At 57.9% G+C, this 22,106-nt stretch overlaps 2 protein-coding genes across 2 annotated transcripts; both read right to left on the bottom strand.

Moving 5' to 3' along the window:
* Positions 1-915: 915 nt before the first annotated feature.
* On the bottom strand, positions 916-7,397 carry LOC104687846 (bactericidal permeability increasing protein). The gene is made up of 15 exons (XM_019284360.3): positions 7,234-7,397; positions 6,820-6,919; positions 6,084-6,212; positions 5,494-5,649; positions 5,045-5,108; positions 4,519-4,582; positions 3,972-4,063; positions 3,631-3,807; positions 3,346-3,405; positions 3,054-3,221; positions 2,711-2,778; positions 2,431-2,473; positions 2,007-2,070; positions 1,471-1,547; positions 916-1,205 (listed from the first exon to the last, which is right to left on the bottom strand). The coding sequence occupies exons 1-15, from the start codon at positions 7,346-7,348 to the stop codon at positions 1,158-1,160; spliced, it is 1,425 nt and encodes a 474-aa protein (XP_019139905.3). The 5' UTR covers positions 7,349-7,397; the 3' UTR covers positions 916-1,157.
* Positions 7,398-13,065: 5,668 nt separating this feature from the next.
* LOC120411068 (bactericidal permeability-increasing protein-like) lies at positions 13,066-21,617 on the bottom strand. Its single transcript, XM_039563606.1, has 15 exons — positions 21,456-21,617; positions 20,419-20,533; positions 19,695-19,823; positions 19,113-19,268; positions 18,664-18,727; positions 16,670-16,733; positions 16,123-16,214; positions 15,782-15,958; positions 15,497-15,556; positions 15,205-15,372; positions 14,862-14,929; positions 14,582-14,624; positions 14,157-14,220; positions 13,621-13,697; positions 13,066-13,355 (listed from the first exon to the last, which is right to left on the bottom strand). Exons 1-15 carry the CDS (start codon positions 21,568-21,570, stop codon positions 13,308-13,310), a joined length of 1,440 nt encoding a protein of 479 aa, XP_039419540.1. The 5' UTR covers positions 21,571-21,617; the 3' UTR covers positions 13,066-13,307.
* Positions 21,618-22,106: the final 489 nt, after the last annotated feature.

Raw genomic sequence — 22,106 nt, 5'->3', positions numbered from 1 at the left:
CCGCCGCCCCCGCCACTCGGCGCCGCGTTCCGCCCCGCCGCCGTTCCGGGCCCGCCCCGCTGCAGGGCGGCGCCGCCGCGGCAGTCCCAAAATCACAGAATTAATTTGGTTGGAAAAGACCTCCGAGATCATCGATTCAACTTGTGACCCAGAAGCACCATGTCAACTAGACCAGGGCACTGAGCGCCACGTCCAGTCTTTCCTTAAGCACCTCCAGGGACGGTGACTCTGCCATCTCCCTGGGCAGCTCATTCCAAGGTCTAATGACCTTGTGAAGAAATTCTTCCAAATATCCAACCTAAAACTCCCCATGTGCAGCTTCAGATCATGTCTCTTGTCCTGTCCCTTGTTCCCTGGGAGCAGAGCCCGACCCTCACCTGGCTGCACCCTCCTGCTGGGGAGCTGTAGAGAGAGAAGGTCCCTCCTGAGCCTCCTTTCCTCCAGGCTGAGCCCCCACAGCTCCCTCAGCCTTGCCTGGTGCTCCAGCCCCTTCCCCAGCACCACTGCCCATCTCTGGACACGCTCCAGCGCCTCCATGTCCTTCTTGAAGTGAGGGAGCCAGAACTGGCAAAGGACCTCACAAAGGTGTGGGCCTCACTGGTGCCAGGGGGACAATCCCTCCATGGCCTGGCTGCCCCACCAGGCTGATACAGGCCAGGATGTCCTTGACCTTCTTGGCCACCTGGGGCTCATGTTCAGCTGCTGTTCACCAGCACCCCCAGGGCCCTTTCCACTGTGCTCTTTCCAGCCACTCTGCCCCGAGCCTGGAGTGAAGGATGGGACAGCGGGACACAGGTGTTCCATTGTGCCTCGCCAAGGCCATGGAAACAGCCCAATGAAGTGGTCCTGATCCAGCTCCAGCTCCCACCTGGCCCAGTGCAGCCCCAGGCACAGACAGTGACACTGACACGAAGGCCCCAGCACCAGCACCTTTATTGCTGCTCAGAGGGAGGGAGGGGAGGGGGTGGCTCAGGACAGGGCACCCCCAGCTCTTGGTAGCACCAGGTGAGGCCCCAGAAGGAGGATGGAGGGTCCGGGCCAAGGCAGCAATGTGGGACACTGGCAGGAGCGGTGCCCTTTGGCTCTGGCAGGGGCAGGGAAGGGCAAAGTGGTGAATGGAGCATTTGCAGTGCTGGAGGGCTCTCACTGCCTTATCTTCATCCCCGGGGCTGGAAGTGAACATCTGCTCCGAGCAGCAGGAAATTCTGCGAGAAAGAGAGAAAGCGCTGGGCTGCCACTGGCCCTGGCAGCTGCATTGCCCAGCACCCACCACATCCCTGAAGGGAGAATGGATTGGCACATGTGCTCTGGTTTGCTGCTGGGCCATTGGGATCTCGGCTGAGAGCACCCTCCCATCCATCACTTCCCAGCACAGCTGGGGGAACTGGATTTGGAGGCTGTGCTGGTATGCAGGGGCTTGGGGGCAGCGGGATGGGCTCCAGCTGGGACCAGGTGCTCCCCCTCACTCACCTGGTAGAACCTCACAAGGATATTGGAGAGCTGAATCCTGTCCAGAAGCGGCAGAGGGAAACCCTCATCTAACCGGGCTGGAAAAGACAACACGTGTCTGCATTGGGATGGGAATGGGAATCAAGGAAGCACGGAGCACACAGAGAAGGTGGCCACCGCCTTCCCCCAGTCCTTTTCTCTCCTCTGCTGCTCCACAGAAGGGCTGCTTGTTGTGCCATGACACTCCCCTTGGCCCCTCCAGCCACCAGCCCCACTCTGGTCTGAACTGCTGGCAAGGCAGGAGAAGCAGAGATTCGGGGAGAGGGTCTGGAAAGCATTAGGATATGCACAGGGCTCATTTTTTCCATTGCATTTGCTGCTGGGAGCCTGTCAGAGCAGCAAGAGGCTCCCACCACTTCACTGCAGCCTCCTGCACGCACTTTCCCCCCAGATCAGCCTTAGCAATGAGGATTTAATTAGCGAGCTGGCACCACTTGGATGGAGCAACCTGAGTGTAGGGTGCTCCAGCACCCCCATTCTCCCCAGCAGGTTCTCACCATTAAGACGTGGGAGCAGGATCTTTGAAGTCAAGATGTTCATTAAGGACTGTATCGTTCTCACCTGGGGAGAGGGGAGGAGGGAGGAAAAGCTTTAGTCTGTGGGACAGGAGATGTGCAGGCACTGGAGGATAAGTGGGAAATGAAAAAGAGATGAGGAGCTGGGATGGGCACCCACTTTGCCAGAGACCAGCAGCTTTGTCTGGCCACACTGGCAGAGTGGGAAATGTTGGGGTGAGAGCAGCGAGGGATCAGGCTCCGCATCCTTTCCCAGCCTTGCAGGCTGAGGCAGGAGGTGGCTGCAGGGTCAATGTGGGGTCCTGGGTGCATCCTCAGGTCCTCTGTTGGGAGGCAGGGGGAATGAGCCGTCCCCCAGAAGGCTCCCAGCTCCATGCTGGGGGCTCTGGTCATGGTCATAGCTTACCTCGAAAGTGCCGACAGCAGAATCCTTCAGAGAGAGCCTGATCCTGCACAGGGACAGAAGGGGTGCTTTGGAGGATGTCCCAACGGAGGGAACAATTCCACCCACCACCCATCAACAGCCATGCAGATCCTTCTCCCTCCAGCCCCAGCTCATTCCCTCCACACCAAGCCCACATCCCTGGGACCTTCCCACCCCGCCTCTGTTGCTGGGCACCCAGAACAGAAACAACCCCAGAACAGAAGCCACCCCCTGCCCAGTCAGTGGCTGCTCCCCTCTGTACCTGCCCACATCCAGGCTCCCAACTATGCGGTCGGATCTCACGTTGATGACAGCAGACACGTTCCCTGTCTGGGGAGAGAGCACAGAGCTCTGGCAGTGCTCACCCCACCTCACCCCAAACCAGACACCCGGGGGAACGGCTCTGACCAGCTGAAACACAGCAGGACCACTGCCCATCCAGGGGCGTGTTTGCACCCAGCATTAAACCTGGAATTGTTTTCTTGACGCCCCCACTGCACCCGGACAGCACCCGGAACCTCCCCTGGCAGGATCTGGGCAACAGGACTGGGCTCAGCTCAAACTCCCTTCTTTGCCCCACTGCCACAGGCTGTGCCTGAACTCACCAGGCTGAGGAGGAAGAGTGGAGCCAGACTGGAGTTGGGAAGGATGGCATAAGCCTGGGCTTCCACAATGGGATTGAGCGAGATTCCTCCTGGTCCAATAGTCAGGAACGGAGCAGTGGGAGTGGACAGCCTGAACTTCACTGGCATGTTTGGGTACATCTCCTCCAGCTGTGTGGGCATAGGGAGAGGATGGGAACAACGGCACAAACCCCCGCTCCTGGGGGAGAACACCTGGCACAGAGCAAAGCCTGTGTGTGCAAGAGCTCTGGGCAGGCAGGGCCAGACTGCTCACCTGGGGAATGAAGACTGAGAAGAGGGAGGTGTCCAAGCTGAATCTAGAATCCTTTGGGATCTGCAGGGAGACGACTGTCACACTGGGGCAATGTGGCACAGAGGAGCCCATGGTGAGCCCTCTCATCCCCACACACACCTGTGTCTGACAGCCCAGCCCCATCCCACAGCCCCCAGCTCTCTCACTGGGGCTTCTCCAAGACTGCTGGCTGCTCCCGGAGCTCCTCAGCAAATGGAACCTCTTCCAGGGACGCAGGGCCAGCCCTGTCCCACTTGTGCCACTCACCATGTCCTCCGTGATTTCGAAGACCAGTGCCCCGGCCTCGTGGTAGGCGATGCCGGCTGTGTTGAAGAAGTAGCTGGAGGCTCCAAAGTAAACCATGCGGTCGTGATCCGAGGGGAAGGCCAGTGGCAGCGGTGAGAAGGGGACGGTGGAGCGGTGGGCCAGGGAGTAGAACTCACCCTGGGAGGAGGGAGAGAGGTGGAGAAGGGGTGCAAATAGCGGTGGGCTTCACCTGCTGACTCAGGCTGGCAAACAGCTTTTGCAGCGGGTACCAAAGCCTTGGTTCCCATCTGCCTGTGGCAATGGCATTGGCCAAATCAAGTGTCCCCAGGGCAGCCTCTCACCTTCAGGCCTGCATCCAAGAACTGGGCAGTAGCTCTTGGGGCTGCCACCAAGGAGTAATCAATCCCAGTCTTGGCATCTATCCTCGCTGTGACTGTAAACAGAGGGAAGAGGTGAGTGAGAGGGAGATGGTCAGGAAAACTGGGAGCAGATGGCCTCTGCTGGCATCTGGGCAGTGCCATGCCTGGACTTCCTGGTGCATCAGCTCAGTACCACCTGCATGTGTGCTTGCTTCTGCAAGAAGCAAAAACCCCCCATTTTCCTCCTGGCTGTTTCTCCTGTCCAGCTCCTGGACCTGAGGAATGGCCTGGATCCCCCAGCTAAAGCAGCCCGAGCCCCTGCCAGTCCTGGGGCACAGATCCTGGAGGGATCTCCGCAGCCAGACTGGGCACACAGTGATTTGTCTCTGCTGAGAAGGTGCTCCCCAGCTCCCAGCTTGGGTGCCAGAGTACCAGCAGATGGGGAGTGGACACAAGGTAAAACACTGTCCTCGTGGCTGGGAAAAGCTGGAAAGAACTGCTCCTAAACCCACATGCAGCCCCTCAGTACCTGGCAAGGTCTGGACAAACTTCTGGAGCTCGTTTCGTACAGACTTGTCCACAATGCCACAGATCTGTGGGACAGACAGGCCACAGAGCTGAGCGGGGGCAGCCAGGTCACAGCCCCCGCTCGGAGCCTCAGCCACGCTCCCTGCTCTGTGAATAAACCTGCTTAAATAAAAGAGCACACACTGTGATGATTGTCTCCATTCATCAGGCAGTGCATGAAGTGTCTAAGAACCAAGCAGGGCAGGGTTTATACCTACAAGCATCTGCTTGCAGCAATTTCCCCTCGGCACAGTTGAGCTCTGGGGAGGCCCTTGGAAGGAATCTCATGTGGCCCATGCAGGAATGAACTGGGCTGAGCAGCCAGGACTTGGCCGAAGAAGACCAACAGAAAGGATTAACCCACCCCACAGGCATGTGCTGTGGCTATAGTTACATCCCTACATCTGATCCTTCCAGCACTTCACCTACAAGTGAGGGCTAAAGACCACCAGAAAACCCTGGAGCCCTGCCCTCCATTGTTCACATACCTTGCTCTCCAAAGTCTTCCGCAGCCTGGACTCAATAGCCCTGTGGAAGAGGTTGTAAAGCCACCTGCAGAGAAACACAGAGAGAAGCCCTGAATAGCTCAGATCCACACTGCTGAAGTGTGTGCCCAGGAAAGGGAGACCCTAGAGATGCAAGACCCTGGGAACATCATTCCCACACCAATTTGGCATCTGGCTTTGCCCCAGGGTTTACATTTGCAAACAGACTCACTGGTAAACCACAGAAGTCTGGTGTCTGCCCTAACCACACCCACCCCCTGAAATGCGCAGCCACAGCAGGAGAAACTCAGGCCAGATTTAAGACGAGGCAACCTCAGATTTGCCAACAACTTACTCCTCACACCGGGGCCACATTCCAATGGCAGAGCCACATTCCCATGGCAGGTGGGCTAACACACAGTGTTTCCAGACCTTCCAGTGAAGTTACATACCCCAGCCTGCCCGAAAAGCGGACCCGGACTTTGGAGATGTGGGCACTGCACTCCGAGGTGCTCACGGTGGGCTTCCCAGCGGCATCGCTGCCCAGCCTCAGGCTGATTTTGATGTAGACATTTTCCACCTTCAGGTTAAAAGATCCGTGGGCACGGCTGCAGGGAGAGGGGGATGAGAAAGGGATGTTTCTCAATGCCAAGGCCTGGTGAAGGGACCTCAAGTCTGCTTCAGGATGAATCTATCTAGATCAGTCTCCCCCTTGTATGGTGCATCCAGAGGAGACTGGGAAAGTTTTTAAACTCAGGAGAAACAAATTTCACTGGCACATAAACTAGGAGTGGTAACCTTTAAATAGAGGGGACTGAGAGTAAGTAGAGGTGGTGGAAGAGAGACCTGAGATTCCGTGCAGCTCCCCCATCGTGTGCCTCGTTCCTGCCTCCCACCCTGTTTTATATATCACATCTGGGGGAGCAAAGTGACAGCTGCCCAAAACACAAGGGAGAGGGAGAGGAGAAGAAACCTGTCCAGATCCAGAGAGGGAGACATGGAGTGAGTGCCTGAATGGGGAGAGGAAGAGCTGGGCACGTACAGAAAGCGAAACTTCACCCGCCAGTCCCCATTCAGCTCCGCAAAGGCGTTGGAGATGGAGACCTGCAGGCCCACGTTGGAGATGGGGGTAATCCGTGAGTATGGCAAGCGGAAATTGGGAAGGCGTAGTCTAAAAATACATGAATGAAAAGTCATGTTATAGTGGTTCCTCACTCCCAAGCACAAGGCTGGGGAGGAAGGGAGGGAGGGAGGGAGAGAGAGGGAGGAAGGGAGGGCTGGTGTGGAGTCACTGCACAGGCAGCATCCCCAGCTGTAGTTCTGCTGCTGCAAAGCTGTGCCTGGCAGGGACACGCAGAGCAGAGCAGCACCTTTGTGAATGTGGCCCTTGCAGCCACCCACGGCAGCTCCAAATCCTGCACAGCAGGAGCAGAGCGGCATCCAGGGCAGCAGGGAGCTGGTATTTCCACAGAGGCTGGGCTCCTGCTCACATGGGAATGGGTGCCCTGGTCCCAGAGGCAAGGCCATCTCCACCACCCAGGCTTTGACTGTACAAAATCCACCCATACCTGGAGTGCCATCCCCCCAGATCCCCTTTCCCACTGGGCAAGGAGTGAAACGGGAACATATCTGCCTGAACCAAGGACAAAGCCAACATCTCAGGGGGCTGTGGAGGGGACAAGATGGTCCTCACGGCCCTGGGGGCTCCATCCCTACCCCACCTGCCCCTTTCCTGGGTTGGGTGGCAGTGGGTGGCTCCAAAGACTGTCAGGGCTCACCTGGAGAGCTGATAGCGCACCTTCCCCGACTTATCTGAGATGTCTGGCAGCTTCAGCTGGGCCAACTCCTTCTGCAGGATCGCGATCCCCTGCTGATTGGCTGCAGGGACACAGGGAGATCATCACTGCCACCACTGCAGCAGGACCCTCCTGCTGTGCCAGCCCACAACACTGCCTGCCTGCAGCTCCCTGAGACCCCACAGGGCTGGTTCCCCTCTGCAGGGGCTCCATCAGGTTGTGGGGTGGAGGGCAGACAGGGGCAACAGGGGAAGCCCTGGGCGATGGTGCATTTGGCACCTCTGTCCGAGGATGTCCCCATCCTGCCCCAAGACCCTGCACTTCTCACAGGGTACCTGGCTCCACACCTCTGCCACCAGCACATCTGTGAGGAGAGAAATCAGAAGCAGAACCCACCGTAGTCCAAGCCTGCCTGGGTGATCCTCACCACGAAGCCGGGGTTGGTGGCTGTGGTGAGTGCCAGGCACAAGGCCACTGCCCCGCAAGCCACCACCAGGCTCTGCACTCCCATCCTGGCTTCCCGCAATGCTGTGCTGCGCTGGGCTCTCCCTGCCCACACCCCACACCACCTTTATATCCCTGCCAAACCAGGAACCACAAGCGCGGGTGGTGTGCGGACCCACGGGGGGCGTCCCCAGGACTTCCTGCTTGGCCACCGCCCTGCTCCTCTGTGCCGCTGGCACCATGGCACGGCCCAGCACAGAGGCACACCTGGTGCCTCTCACTGAAGGCGGGGAAGGGGCAGTGGAAACTGGGAGGCAACAGCCCAATTTCCAGCCCTCTGTCAGTGCCAGTGGTCCCTGCCTGCAGCAGCAGTGGATGCTCAGTGGAGCAGAGCTGGGTTGGGCACTGCCAGCTGAGCCTGACAGAGCCACATTCCTGCAGCCTGCACCCAGCAAAAGCTGGGAACAGCCCGGGCTGCCCTGGAGCAGTGTCCCAGCCCTGCTGCTCCCCATCCCTCTCCCTGTCCTGTGCATCTCCGGGCTACTCTGTGAGCTGTTGCTGTCACACCACGGACCCGCCAAAGGCACCAGAGCAGCCTTGGGGCGCCAGAGCAGCCTTGGGGCACAGCAATGGCTAAAGAAGGCAGGGCACAGCTTCTCACCTCGTGTGAGCAGACCCCGGGGACTCCCACACCCAGTAGGGCTGGCAAAGCAGCACCTGCCTGGGCTGGGCAGCTGCACCAGGGCAACTCCATCAGTGGGGTGCCCTGCACCTCCAGGCCCTGTCATGGGGCTCCTGCACAGAGCAGCCATGCACAGGAGGAGACATCCATCACCCCAGCATCAAGCCCCAAAGACAACACTTCTGAGGCCTGACATGTCACAGCTCTTGTCACGATGGCTGGAGACAGGGGCAGGAGCCAGGCTGCAGGCAGGTAGGGGTGAAAGAGGAGCACCCCTGTGCCCCCCCAACCAGGAGAGCTGGGCTGGCTGATCTCTTCTTGCAGGACAAAAGTGAGGGAAGAAGAAATGTTTCAGTTACTTTCATTTCCTGTTGGGGTCCAGGCACAGGAAAGCCAAGGCTGCTGATGCAGGCAGATCTCATGCTGTATCCAGGGAAGTCCTGGCTGCCAGAGGCAACATCCCTGAGCCAATCAAGGATGTTGTGAAATGCAGCTATTGCTCAACCACAGCAATCCCTCGGTGCTGCAGCTTCAGCAGACCCCAAGGGATGAGGCCACGGAGTCCTGGGTGCCCGTGCTGGAGGAACTCGGCACGTGGAGATCGAGGATGGAGAGACCAAGGCACTCTGTTCCCCTCTGCCTTTCTTCCCACGAGTTTTCAGCAGGGTCACTTGCAGGCTGCCTGGCAGACACCCAGCAAACGCCCACCGGGCTTGTATGAGCGGCTACGGCTTTGGAAAGTGGCACCGCAGTCACTGTCAGCTCTGAGACCTGGGAAACAGGGACATGGCAAGGACGGCACCTGCAGAGAGGGACAAAGCACCCAGGGCAGGGCTGTGTCCCACAGGCGCCCACCATCACCACCCACGGGCTGTGAGTCTCCATCAGTGCCAGCCCAATCCATCCCTGGGAGCCAGGAGCCCACGGGCAGAGCTCCTTTTGCCCAGAAAGAAGCATCCAAGAGCAGAAGAGAAAGGCAAAAGGCCAAATCCCCACTCACAGCCTCTTTGGCATTGTGACCCTGCCTGTCACCCATCATCAGCTCTTATCTGGGTCTGGCTCCGTTTGGAGCAGGAGCTCCCAAACCTGCCATGGTGACAGCCCATCCCACTGAAGGGCTGCTTCAAAGCAACATTCCAGGTGTTCAGGAGGAGCATTGAGGAACCAGAACTCTTCCATGAGGAGAAATGAAATTTGATAAGGAATAGCACAGAGAGGAACTAAAACCAGGAAGTCTTCCCCCTGGGTTTGAGCAAAGTTTGAACTGAAAGAAAGGCTTCAAAGAGCCGAACCCTGACCAAACACTGCCGTGTTTGGCAAGAAACAGCCAAAGCCACATCTAAAGCTCAACATATGTGCCGGTCCCAGTAGTGCTTCCTGCAAGTGGTGCTAGAGGGGATGGAACATGAAATCCTGCCCTGCCTGACCCAGTCCTTTGGACAGGTAAAGGCTTCTCCCGCCGAGCTGCTCTGCCTGTTCTGGGAGTGTGGGGTCTGCTCCACTGGGGAAAGGCTGGTTCCCCCAGGCTGCTGGAGAAGGAATGGGAATGCTCAGATGGGAACCAGGAGCCCAGGAGGGCAGGGACTTGCAGGAGTCCTGCGCTGCTGCTGCTGTCCTTTGCCCAGGACTGCAGGTCAAGACCCCTCTCTCCACTGTCCATAGGCCACCCCGTGCTCCCCAGGTCAGGAGTCCCTCTGGCCCCACACACTCCTCAGCACGTGTGGCCAGTTCCCCATCCTGCCCCAGCTCTTTTCACATCTCTCTCATGATGCCATGGCTCAAAATATCCTGCAGCCACGTGCTGGGGTTACCCAGGGACTACAGGGACCGGGCTGGGGCAGTTCTGCTCCTTGTGCTGTTAGCAACTCAGGCACATATGCCATCTGCAAGGAAATCCGGACACATTTGTGTTCCCTGGTGACATAACCAGCTCGGGAATTCCCCGGGCAGCTTGTGCCAGTGCCAAAAGCTTCACTGCTGCTGCTCATCAGCCTTCCACTGGCAGCTGTATGTGGGTCGGGGAAACACCAGGGAAAAACCGGGGACTCGGCAAGAAAAGTGAGAGCAGCCTGGCTGGATTTGGAGGGAACTTGGAAAGAGAAGTCGTCAGCCCAAAATAATTGGGCCCTGGCTGGACCCCTGTCCATTTCCAGCCAGGACAAATTCACTGTCACCAGTAGAACTGGGCTGTGGTCAGGACCTGTGGCAGCTGTGGTTGTCCCTACACCAACAGGGACTTCACCAGAGCTTGGAGAAACCCTGTCACCAAGGTGTGGGGAGCTGCGGCTCCTGCCCACTGCACCGCGTGTGGTGTCACAGCCTGACGCTGTCCACTGTCACCTGCACATCTCTGACAGCCTCAGCCCCAGCAGCAACTAAAAATACAGCTGAGGAACATGTGGGGGCTCCTCCACGTTTGTTTTCCCAGCTGCAGGCTCAGCATGACCCAGCCTTGGTTGTTCCAGGAGCTGGGAGGGCTCTGGGCCAGTGCGGGGTCACTGCTGACGCCAGCCCTGACCGCTTCATCCAACACAGGCAAAGGGGACACCCGGGGGGGACCCCAGAGCTCACACAGCCAGAGCCCCAGGGGGCAGAGCCAGCAGCACATGAGGCCCCTGGATGTGGGGATATGGGCAGGAGCCACCAGGGTCCCACTGGGAGCCAGCCCCAGAGACCAACACTAATGCTGGGCTCACCACCCTCACCCTGCCTGCACCCCAATATCCCAGTGACATCCCAGAGGACCCTTAGGACCAGCACAGAAACAGTTTTGCAGCTCCTGTGGGGGATGTGCCTGTGCCTGTTTGTCCGTAGACCATTTCTAATCTATCTCTTGAATCTTTGCTTCCTTGTGTTTCCCAACCTTCTGTCCTCTTCCCCAACAGTATCATACACTTTGGAGAACATTCTAATGGACACTAACCAAATACCCACTCTTCTCATGGAAATACTTTCTCAAAAATTCACCACTTCCCTCCAGACTTGATGGACAGTCCTTATACCTGGGCTCCAGCCCACCTCCATCAGCACATTCCTCATCAGCAAATAATGTACCTGCAGCCTCTGCTGACACAGTTGCTTCCCTGCAATGACCTGCAGTTACAAACCCTGACACTCCTACAGAGATGTGGCACAGAAATCACTCAATGCAGCATCAGGCTGAGAGTCAGCATTCCCAAAGGAGAGGGAGAGAAGTCCACAACAGCCAGAGCTCAGGAAACGCTCTCCAGGGCTCAGTCACACAGCAAAGCAGCAGCAAACACACACACAGGCTCTGTAAACTCAGTGCAGCCAGGGCACTGCATCTCCTGGGCAGCTGCTCTCACTGACACATCTGCTCTGCACAGCAGATTTCCAAACCCGAGCCACAGAAACAAGCACTGGGAAAAGGCACTCACACAAACGCTGTCCTGCCACCTGCACTAGTCTGGACAGGCAGGATGTCAGCATACGTCTCATCTAGGGACAGCAGGACGTTGGCAGCTTGCTGGCCAGACTCTGCCACGGCCAGCAGCCGCGGAAGGTCACGGTAGGCATCAGGGCCTGCCACGACATCGACCAGCTTCTCCCTCTGCAGAATCTCCTCCTTAAGCCTCTCGGCCATGCATCCTGCCAACAAAGGAGAAGGGCCCTGGTGAGGCAGTGCCCACCTCCCGTTACTCCCCCGCAGCCCTTCCCAGCTGCTTTCACCCCAGGGAAAGGCGGGTGCTGCCGGTGGGTCCAGGGGACGCAGCGCGGCCGTACCCAGGATCCCGATGCGGAGCGGAGCACGAGCCTGGGGCCGCCGGGCCTTCAGCGACTTGAGGTGCTGCAGACGGTTCCAGATGGCCTGCTCTGCCTTCTCCCTGGGGAGACATGAAAAATGGGTATTCCACCTGCTGCACCCGAGCAGAGCCCCAGCCTTAAGCGGCCCAAGTGCTTTGTGAGGAGAATTCAGCTAAAGGCAGGGAATCATCCACCTGATGGATCGAATGGCACCTGAAAGTGCCCTTTGTGGAGTGGGGATTATGTCTCGACTCTATCTCATCTGCTGTCACTTTGCTTGCTTTAGAGCATCTCCACTGCAGGAACACCTCAGGGGCTAAGCTCTTGGGGAGAAAAAGTGCCTAGGCCAGAGCACACAGCGGCGCTTTGGGGGACGGACCGGCAGGCCAGGGATGGGGCGGCCCCGCCGTGCGCTGACACAGCGGCCCCACTGCCGCCCCCGCCACTCGGCGCCGCGTTCCGCCCTGCCGCCGTTCCAGGCCCAGAATTCCACCGCGGCAATCCCAAAATCACAGAATTAATTTGGTTGGAAAAGACCTCCGAGATCATCGATTCAACTTGTGACCCAGAAGCACCATGTCAACTAGACCAGGGCACTGAGCGCCACGTCCAGTCTTTCCTTAAGCACCTCCAGGGACGGTGACTCTGCCATCTCCCTGGGCAGCTCATTCCAAGGTCTAATGACCCTTTCTGTGAAGAAATTCTTCCAAATATCCAACCTAAAACTCCCCATGTGCAGCTTCAGATCATGTCCTCTTGTCCTGTCCCTTGTTCCCTGGGAGCAGAGCCCGACCCTCACCTGGCTGCACCCTCCTGCTGGGGAGCTGTAGAGAGAGAAGGTCCCTCCTGAGCCTCCTTTCCTCCAGGCTGAGCCCCCACAGCTCCCTCAGCCTTGCCTGGTGCTCCAGCCCCTTCCCCAGCACCACTGCCCATCTCTGGACACGCTCCAGCGCCTCCATGTCCTTCTTGAAGTGAGGGAGCCAGAACTGGCAAAGGACCTCACAAAGGTGTGGGCCTCACTGGTGCCAGGGGGACAATCCCTCCATGGCCTGGCTGCCCCACCAGGCTGATACAGGCCAGGATGTCCTTGACCTTCTTGGCCACCCGGGGCTCATGTTCAGCTGCTGTTCACCAGCACCCCCGGGGCCCTTTCCACTGTGCTCTTTCCAGCCACTCTGCCCCGAGCCTGGAGTGAAGGATGGGACAGCGGGACACAGGTGTTCCATTGTGCCTCGCCAAGGCCATGGAAACAGCCCAATGAAGTGGTCCTGATCCAGCTCCAGCTCCCACCTGGCCCAGTGCAGCCCCAGGCACAGACAGTGACACTGACACGAAGGCCCCAGCACCAGCACCTTTATTGCTGCTCAGAGGGAGGGAGGGGAGGGGGTGGCTCAGGACAGGGCACCCCCAGCTCTTGGTAGCACCAGGTGAGGCCCCAGAAGGAGGATGGAGGGTCCGGGCCAAGGCAGCAATGTGGGACACTGGCAGGAGCGGTGCCCTTTGGCTCTGGCAGGGGCAGGGAAGGGCAAAGTGGTGAATGGAGCATTTGCAGTGCTGGAGGGCTCTCACTGCCTTATCTTCATCCCCGGGGCTGGAAGTGAACATCTGCTCCGAGCAGCAGGAAATTCTGTGAGAAAGAGAGAAAGCGCTGGGCTGCCACTGGCCCTGGCAGCTGCATTGCCCAGCACCCACCACATCCCTGAAGGGAGAATGGATTGGCACATGTGCTCTGGTTTGCTGCTGGGCCATTGGGATCTCGGCTGAGAGCACCCTCCCATCCATCACTTCCCAGCACAGCTGGGGGAACTGGATTTGGAGGCTGTGCTGGTATGCAGGGGCTTGGGGGCAGCGGGATGGGCTCCAGCTGGGACCAGGTGCTCCCCCTCACTCACCTGGTAGAACCTCACAAGGATATTGGAGAGCTGAATCCTGTCCAGAAGCGGCAGAGGGAAACCCTCATCTAACCGGGCTGGAAAAGACAACACGTGTCTGCATTGGGATGGGAATGGGAATCAAGGAAGCACGGAGCACACAGAGAAGGTGGCCACCGCCTTCCCCCAGTCCTTTTCTCTCCTCTGCTGCTCCACAGAAGGGCTGCTTGTTGTGCCATGACACTCCCCTTGGCCCCTCCAGCCACCAGCCCCACTCTGGTCTGAACTGCTGGCAAGGCAGGAGAAGCAGAGATTCGGGGAGAGGGTCTGGAAAGCATTAGGATATGCACAGGGCTCATTTTTTCCATTGCATTTGCTGCTGGGAGCCTGTCAGAGCAGCAAGAGGCTCCCACCACTTCACTGCAGCCTCCTGCACGCACTTTTCCCCCAGATCAGCCTTAGCAATGAGGATTTAATTAGCGAGCTGGCACCACTTGGATGGAGCAACCTGAGTGTAGGGTGCTCCAGCACCCCCATTCTCCCCAGCAGGTTCTCACCATTAAGACGTGGGAGCAGGATCTTTGAAGTCAAGATGTTCATTAAGGACTGCATCGTTCTCACCTGGGGAGAGGGGAGGAGGGGAGGAAAAGCTTTAGTCTGTGGGACAGGAGATGTGCAGGCACTGGAGGATAAGTGGGAAATGAAAAAGAGATGAGGAGCTGGGATGGGCACCCACTTTGCCAGAGACCAGCAGCTTTGTCTGGCCACACTGGCAGAGTGGGAAATGTTGGGGTGAGAGCAGCGAGGGATCAGGCTCCGCATCCTTTCCCAGCCTTGCAGGCTGAGGCAGGAGGTGGCTGCAGGGTCAATGTGGGGTACTGGGTGCATCCTCAGGTCCTCTGTTGGGAGGCAGGGGGAACGAGCCATCCCCCAGAAGGCTCCCAGCTCCATGCTGGGGGCTCTGGTCATGGTCATAGCTTACCTCGAAAGTGCCGACAGCAGAATCCTTCAGAGAGAGCCTGATCCTGCACAGGGACAGAAGGGGTGCTTTGGAGGATGTCCCAACGGAGGGAACAATTCCACCCACCACCCATCAACAGCCATGCAGATCCTTCTCCCTCCAGCCCCAGCTCATTCCCTCCACACCAAGCCCACATCCCTGGGACCTTCCCACCCCGCCTCTGTTGCTGGGCACCCAGAACAGAAACAACCCCAGAACAGAAGCCACCCCCTGCCCAGTCAGTGGCTGCTCCCCTCTGTACCTGCCCACATCCAGGCTCCCAACTATGCGGCCGGATCTCACGTTGATGACAGCAGACACATTCCCTGTCTGGGGAGAGAGCACAGAGCTCTGGCAGTGCTCACCCCACCTCACCCCAAACCAGACACCCGGGGGAACGGCTCTGACCAGCTGAAACACAGCAGGACCACTGCCCATCCAGGGGCGTGTTTGCACCCAGCATTAAACCTGGAATTGTTCTCTTGATGCCCCCACTGCACCTGGACAGCACCCGGAACCTCCCCTGGCAGGATCTGGGCAACAGGACTGGGCTCAGCTCAAACTCCCTTCTTTGCCCCACTGCCACAGGCTGTGCCTGAACTCACCAGGCTGAGGAGGAAGAGTGGAGCCAGACTGGAGTTGGGAAGGATGGCATAAGCCTGGGCTTCCACAATGGGATTGAGCGAGATTCCTCCTGGTCCAATAGTCAGGAACGGAGCAGTGGGAGTGGACAGCCTGAACTTCACTGGCATGTTTGGGTACATCTCCTCCAGCTGTGTGGGCATAGGGAGAGGATGGGAACAACGGCACAAACCCCCGCTCCTGGGGGAGAACACCTGGCACAGAGCAAAGCCTGTGTGTGCAAGAGCTCTGGGCAGGCAGGGCCAGACTGCTCACCTGGGGAATGAAGGCTGAGAAGGTGGAGGTGTCCAAGCTGAATCCAACATCCTTTGGGATCTGCAGGGAGACGACTGTCACACTGGGGCAATGTGGCACAGAGGAGCCCATGGTGAGCCCTCTCATCCCCACACACACCTGTGTCTGACAGCCCAGCCCCATCCCACAGCCCCCAGCTCTCTCACTGGGGCTTCTCCAAGACTGCTGGCTGCTCCTGGAGCTCCTCAGCAAATGGAACCTCTTCCAGGGACACAGGGCCAGCCCTGTCCCACTTGTGCCACTCACCATGTCCTCCGTGATTTCGAAGACCAGTGCCCCGGCCTCGTGGTAGGCGATGCCGGCTGTGTTGAAGAAGTAGCTGGAGGCTCCAAAGTAAACCATGCGGTCGTGATCCGAGGGGAAGGCCAGTGGCAGCGGTGAGAAGGGGACGGTGGAGCGGTGGGCCAGGGAGTAGAACTCACCCTGGGAGGAGGGAGAGAGGTGGAGAAGGGGTGCAAATAGCGGTGGGCTTCACCTGCTGACTCAGGCTGGCAAACAGCTTTTGCAGCGGGTACCAAAGCCTTGGTTCCCATCTGCCTGTGGCAATGGCATTGGCCAAATCAAGTGTCCCCAGGGCAGCCTCTCACCTTCAGGCCTGCATCCAAGAACTGGGCAGTAGCTCTTGGGGCTGCCACCAAGGAGTAATCAATCCCAGTCTTGGCATCTATCCTCGCTGTGACTGTAAACAGAGGGAAGAGGTGAGTGAGAGGGAGATGGTCAGGAAAACTGGGAGCAGATGGCCTCTGCTGGCATCTGGGCAGTGCCATGCCTGGACTTCCTGGTGCATCAGCTCAGTACCACCTGCATGTGTGCTTGCTTCTGCAAGAAGCAAAAAACCCCCATTTTCCTCCTGGCTGTTTCTCCTGTCCAGCTCCTGGACCTGAGGAATGGCCTGGATCCCCCAGCTAAAGCAGCCCGAGCCCCTGCCAGTCCTGGGGCACAGATCCTGGAGGGATCTCCGCAGCCAGACAGGGCACACAGTGATTTGTCTCTGCTGAGAAGGTGCTCCCCAGCTCCCAGCTTGGGTGCCAGAGTACCAGCAGATGGGGAGTGGACACAAGGTAAAACACTGTCCTCGTGGCTGGGAAAAGCTGGAAAGAACTGCTCCTAAACCCACATGCAGCCCCTCAGTACCTGGCAAGGTCTGGACGTATGTCTGGAGCTCATTTTGTACAGACTTGTCCACAATGTCACAGATCTGTGGGACAGAAAGGCCACAGAGCTGAGCGGGGGCAGCCAGGTCACAGCCCCCGCTCGGAGCCTCAGCCACGCTCCCTGCTCTGTGAATAAACCTGCTTAAATAAAAGAGCACACACTGTGATGATTGTCTCCATTCATCAGGCAGCACATGAAGTGTCTAAGAACCAAGCAGGGCAGGGTTTATACCTACAAGCATCTGCTTGCAGCAATTTCCCCTCGGCACAGTTGAGCTCTGGGGAGGCCCTTGGAAGGAATCTCATGTGGCCCATGCAGGAATGAACCGGGCTGAGCAGCCAGGACTTGGCTGAAGAAGACCAACTGAAAGGATTAACCCACCCTGCAGGGGCAGGAACACTGACTGCACTGAAGATGAGCTCTGCTGAACTCCTACAGTTCTGTGTGCCAGGGTAGAAGAGTGCATCCCTCTGCCTCTGCCATCCACTAGTGAAGCCCCAGCACTAGTGGGGATTTTCTTGCAGGCTCACCACTAGCCTGGGAAATTTACTGCAGGACGCAGTCCTGCAGATGGCTGAGGAAATCTGCACAAGCTCCCTTCAGTGTTTTCCCTGTAATGTCACAGCAGCCACGGGCAGGATCTGTCTGTCATCTGTCTGACTGGGCATGCAGCCCACAGAGCTGATGGTGAGATGCAGCGCTGCGGAGGGGCAGTCACCCCCTCATCTGACAGAGATGAGGACAAAGACAGGACAGAGCCTTGGGCATGGCCTTAGTGACAGCAGGTTGCAGCTCTTCCCTGTGGCCAGTGATTTTTTTTTTGTCTGTGCTGGAAATGCCCCATCGCTGCCTGTGAGGGTGTTGCTGCAGGCAGGCAAATGCAGCCCTGGTCCCAGTGACTGGGATTTCCCCGTGACCCAGATTTCCCTGTTGCCTGGATTTCCCTGTGACTGGGATCTCCCTGTGAATGGAGTCCTGGGACTGGGAGAACAAGGACTGCCCACGCATTGCAGTGAGTGCAGGAGGCAGACACAGGCTGGGCTGGGTTGTGGCCCAGCTGTGCCCAGGGATCCTGGTGCAGCTCACTCCCTGCCCCCGCCCTCTCCTGCCCATTGCCCCTCACACCATCACTCCACAAAGACAATGAGGAACGTGTGTGGGGCAGACAGTGCTTGGAGGAAGAACAGAGGGCAGTGGGGTCCCTTTGCAGTCCCAGAGGTGCCCTCCTTCCAAGGGACAAAACAGCAGAAAAGGCCTCTGAGGCCTGGTGTTGCTCTGCTGCCAGACCATCTGCTGCCATGGGCCCCAGGGGCCTTGGTAAAGGTGTTGCACGGAATTGGGAACAGTGCCTGGGCAGGATGGGATCTTCTGCAAGAGTGGGATTTGCCTGATCTCCCACTGCCTCCTTCCCAAGCAAGGTTCACATCCAGAGAGGCTGTAACTCATGCCAGTTATCCTTGTAGTAATTATTGCTAACAGCTTGTTTCCATGTCTTTTTGCAGGTCTCCTGCATGTCAGTGTCTGTACCAGGCAGCGGTACCAGAGCTCCCTGATCCCCCTCAGTAAAACAAAACACCAAATGTCTGAAATCCAGGAATGAGAGTTTCCCCTCAGTGCTCCCCAAAGCACTCCAGAGCATGGCTGCTTAAAGGACAGCTCTGATCAGGTTACAGTGAGTTTGGCTGAGACATAGCATCTAATTAACTGACCACATGGAAAGAAAAGTTTTTGTTAATTAGGAACCAGTTATGCTGGGCTTTGGTAAAGGGTCCAGGTTTCAAATTCAGCCTAAGTCACACTATGCTATAGAGCCTGCAATGCCCATTCCTTTTGTTTTTACTGAATTGGCAACAGAGTCGTGTGCTGTGGCTATAGTTACATCCCTACATCTGATCCTTCCAGCACTTCACCTACAAGTGAGGGCTAAAGACCACCAGAAAACCCTGGAGCCCTGCCCTCCATTGTTCACATACCTTGTCCTCCAAAATCTTTCGGAACCTGGACTCAATAGCCCCGTGGAAGAGGTTGTAAAGCCACCTGCAGAGAAACACAGAGAGAAGCCCTGAATAGCTCAGATCCACACTGCTGAAGTGTGTGCCCAGGAAAGGGAGACCCTAGAGATGCAAGACCCTGGGAACATCATTCCCACACCAATTTGGCATCTGGCTTTGCCCCAGGGTTTACATTTGCAAACAGACTCACTGGTAAACCACAGAAGTCTGGTGTCTGCCCTAACCACACCCACCCCCTGAAATGCGCAGCCACAGCAGGAGAAACTCAGGCCAGATGTAGGACGAGGCAACCTCAGATTTGCCAACAACTTACCCCTCACATCAGGGCTACATTCCAATGGCAGAGCCACATTCCCATGGCAGGTGGGCTAACACACAGTGTTTCCAGACCTTCCAGTGAAGTTACATACCCCAGCCTGCCCGAAAAGAGCACCCGGACTTTGGAGATGCGGGCACTGCACTCCGAGGTGCTCACGGTGGGCTTCCCAGCGGCATCGCTGCCCAGCCTCAGGCTGATTTTGATGTAGACATTTTCCGCCTTCAGGTCAAATGAGCCATGGTCCCGGCTGCAGGGATGAGAAAGGGATGTTTCTCAATGCCAAGGCCTGGTGAAGGGACCTCAAGTCTGCTTCAGGATGAATCTATCTAGATCAGTCTCCCCCTTGCATGATACATCCAGAGGAGACTGGGAAAGTTTTTAAACTCAGGAGAAACAAATTTCACTGGCACATAAACTAGGAGTGGTAACCTTTAAATAGAGGGGACTGAGAGTAAGTAGAGGTGGTGGAAGAGAGACCTGAGATTCCGTGCAGCTCCCCCATCGTGTGCCTCGTTCCTGCCTCCCACCCTGTTTTATATATCACATCTGGGGGAGCAAAGTGACAGCTGCCCAAAACACAAGGGAGAGGGAGAGGAGAAGAAACCTGTCCAGATCCAGAGAGGGAGACATGGAGTGAGTGCCTGAATGGGGAGAGGAAGAGCTGGGCACGTACACAAAGAGAAACTTCACCCGCCAGTCCCCATCCAGCTCCGCAAAGGCGTTGGAGATGGAGACCTGCAGGCCCACGTTGGAGATGGGGGTAATCCGTGAGTACGGCAAGTGGAAATCACGAAGGCGCAGTCTAAAAACACATGAATAAAAATTCATGTTATAGTGGTTCCTCACTCCCAAGCACAAGGCTGGGGAGGGAGGGGGAGGGAGGGAGGGAGGGCCGGGGTGGAGTCACTGCACAGGCAGCATCCCCAGCTGTAGTTCTGCTGCTGCAAAGCTGTGCCTGCAGGGACACGCAGAGCAGAGCAGCACCTTTGTGAATGTGGCCCTTGCAGCCACCCACGGCAGCTCCAAATCCTGCACAGCAGGAGCAGAGCGGCATCCAGGGCAGCAGGGAGCTGGTATTTCCACAGAGGCTGGGCTCCTGCTCACATGGGAATGGGTGCCCTGGTCCCAGAGGCAAGGCCATCTCCACCACCCAGGCTTTGACTGTACAAAATCCACCCATACCTGGAGTGCCATCCCCCCAGATCCCTTTTCCCACTGGGCAAGGAGTGAAATGGGAACATATCTGCCTGAACCAAGGACAAAGCCAACATCTCAGGGGGCTGTGGAGGGGACAAGATGGTCCTCACTGCCCCAGGAGCTCCCCACCATCTCCATCCCTTCTGCCCCTTTCCTGGGTTGGGTGGCAGTGGGTGGCTCCAAAGACTGTCAGGGCTCACCTGGAGAGCTCATAGCGCACCTTCCCCACACGCCCAACACGAGAGTCACCCGACATGTCTGGCAGCTTCAGCTGGGCCAACTCCTTCTCCAGGATCGTAATCCCATGCTGATGGGCTGCATGGACACAGGGAGATCATCACTGCCATCACTGCTGCAGGAGCTGGAGCACACGCCGGTCACACAACAGAAGAATCAAAGAAAACATCCAGGTGATGCCCTGGCTGCTTTCTACCTCCCAGGCTGGCTTTAAAGTAAACCTCCATTCACAGAGCCCTGTGAGCACACAGGCAATGCTGCCTGGTGCCCTGCTTGCAGCCCCAGGGGAAGGTGGTGGCCACAGAAAGGAGAGAGATGTCCCAGTCCTCACTCTCCAGGCATCAAACCAGGTGAGGTGTGTGGGAGGTCAGAGGCACTGTGCTGCTCCATGTCCATTGCCAGCAGGCAAAGATGGATGGAGTTTATGTCCCAGGGAGCAGCACGGCATCAGTGGATGCTGCACCCCTGCCTCCATCTGGGAAGGGCAGTCACGTTCTCTCTCACATGGCTGGCAGAGCTGCTGGGTAAATGAGCTGTTTCTCACACAGTGTATTTCCATCCATAACTGTGCTCTGCTGGAGCCGGGGCTCTGCCTGCTTCGATAAAACCAGCATGGGGCCCATCCATCTCTGTCACTGCCCCCCCCCAAAGCTCCCCACCTCCTCTCTCTTCTGCAGCTCCCTCCTCCAGGGCTCAAAGCTTGGCTGCCTGGACGTGCTGTGGGACCAGGACCCTCCTGCTGTGCCAGCCCACAACACTGCCTGCCTGCAGCTCCCTGAGACCCCACAGGGCTGGTTCCCCTCTGCAGGGGCTCCATCAGGTTGTGGGGTGGAGGGCAGACAGGGGCAACAGGGGAAGCCCTGGGCGATGGTGCATTTGGCACCTCTGTCCGAGGATGTCCCCATCCTGCCCCAAGACCCTGCACTTCTCACAGGGTACCTGGCTCCACACCTCTGCCACCAGCACATCTGTGAGGAGAGAAATCAGAAGCAGAACCCACCGTAGTCCAAGCCTGCCTGGGTGATCCTCACCACGAAGCCGGGGTTGGTGGCTGTGGTGAGTGCCAGGCACAAGGCCACTGCCCCGCAAGCCACCACCAGGCTCTGCACTCCCATCCTGGCTTCCCGCAATGCTGTGCTGCGCTGGGCTCTCCCTGCCCACACCCCACACCACCTTTATATCCCTGCAAAAACGGGAACCACAAGCGCGGGTGGTGTGCGGACCCACGGGGGGCGTCCCCAGGACTTCCTGCTTGGCCACCGCCCTGCTCCTCTGTGCCGCTGGCACCATGGCACGGCCCAGCACAGAGGCACACCTGGTGCCTCTCACTGAAGGCGGGGAAGGGGCAGTGGAAACTGGGAGGCAACAGCCCAATTTCCAGCCCTCTGTCAGTGCCAGCGGTCCCTGCCTGCAGCAGCAGTGGATGCTCAGTGCAGCAGAGCTGGGTTGGGCACTGCCAGCTGAGCCTGACAGAGCCACATTCCTGCAGCCTGCACCCAGCAAAAGCTGGGAACAGCCCGGGCTGCCCTGGAGCAGTGTCCCAGCCCTGCTGCTCCCCATCCCTCTCCCTGTCCTGTGCATCTCCGGGCTACTCTGTGAGCTGTTGCTGTCACACCACGGACCCGCCAAAGGCACCAGAGCAGCCTTGGGG

The sequence above is a fragment of the Corvus cornix genome, chromosome 20, assembly GCF_000738735.6.
Source record: "Corvus cornix cornix isolate S_Up_H32 chromosome 20, ASM73873v5, whole genome shotgun sequence".
Classification (NCBI taxonomy): Eukaryota; Metazoa; Chordata; class Aves; order Passeriformes; family Corvidae; genus Corvus; species Corvus cornix.
The sequence above is the reverse complement of the archived record's forward strand: the minus strand, read 5'-3'. Positions and strand labels throughout refer to the sequence as shown.

Coding starts and splice junctions, on each gene's coding strand:
- LOC120411068 (XM_039563606.1), bottom strand. CDS start 21,570: ATGGGAGTGCAGAGCCTGGTGGTGGCTTGCGGGGCAGTGGCCTTGTGC. Junction 16,215..16,669: donor ATACGTCCAGACCTTGCCAG/GTACTGAGGGGC, acceptor CTCTGTTTACAG/TCACAGCGAGGATAGATGCC. Junction 13,356..13,620: donor TCCTTGTGAGGTTCTACCAG/GTGAGTGAGGGG, acceptor TCTTTCTCACAG/AATTTCCTGCTGCTCGGAGC.
- LOC104687846 (XM_019284360.3), bottom strand. CDS start 7,348: ATGGGAGTGCAGAGCCTGGTGGTGGCTTGCGGGGCAGTGGCCTTGTGC. Junction 3,406..3,630: donor TCGAAATCACGGAGGACATG/GTGAGTGGCACA, acceptor GTCTCCCTGCAG/ATCCCAAAGGATTCTAGATT. Junction 1,206..1,470: donor TCCTTGTGAGGTTCTACCAG/GTGAGTGAGGGG, acceptor TCTTTCTCGCAG/AATTTCCTGCTGCTCGGAGC.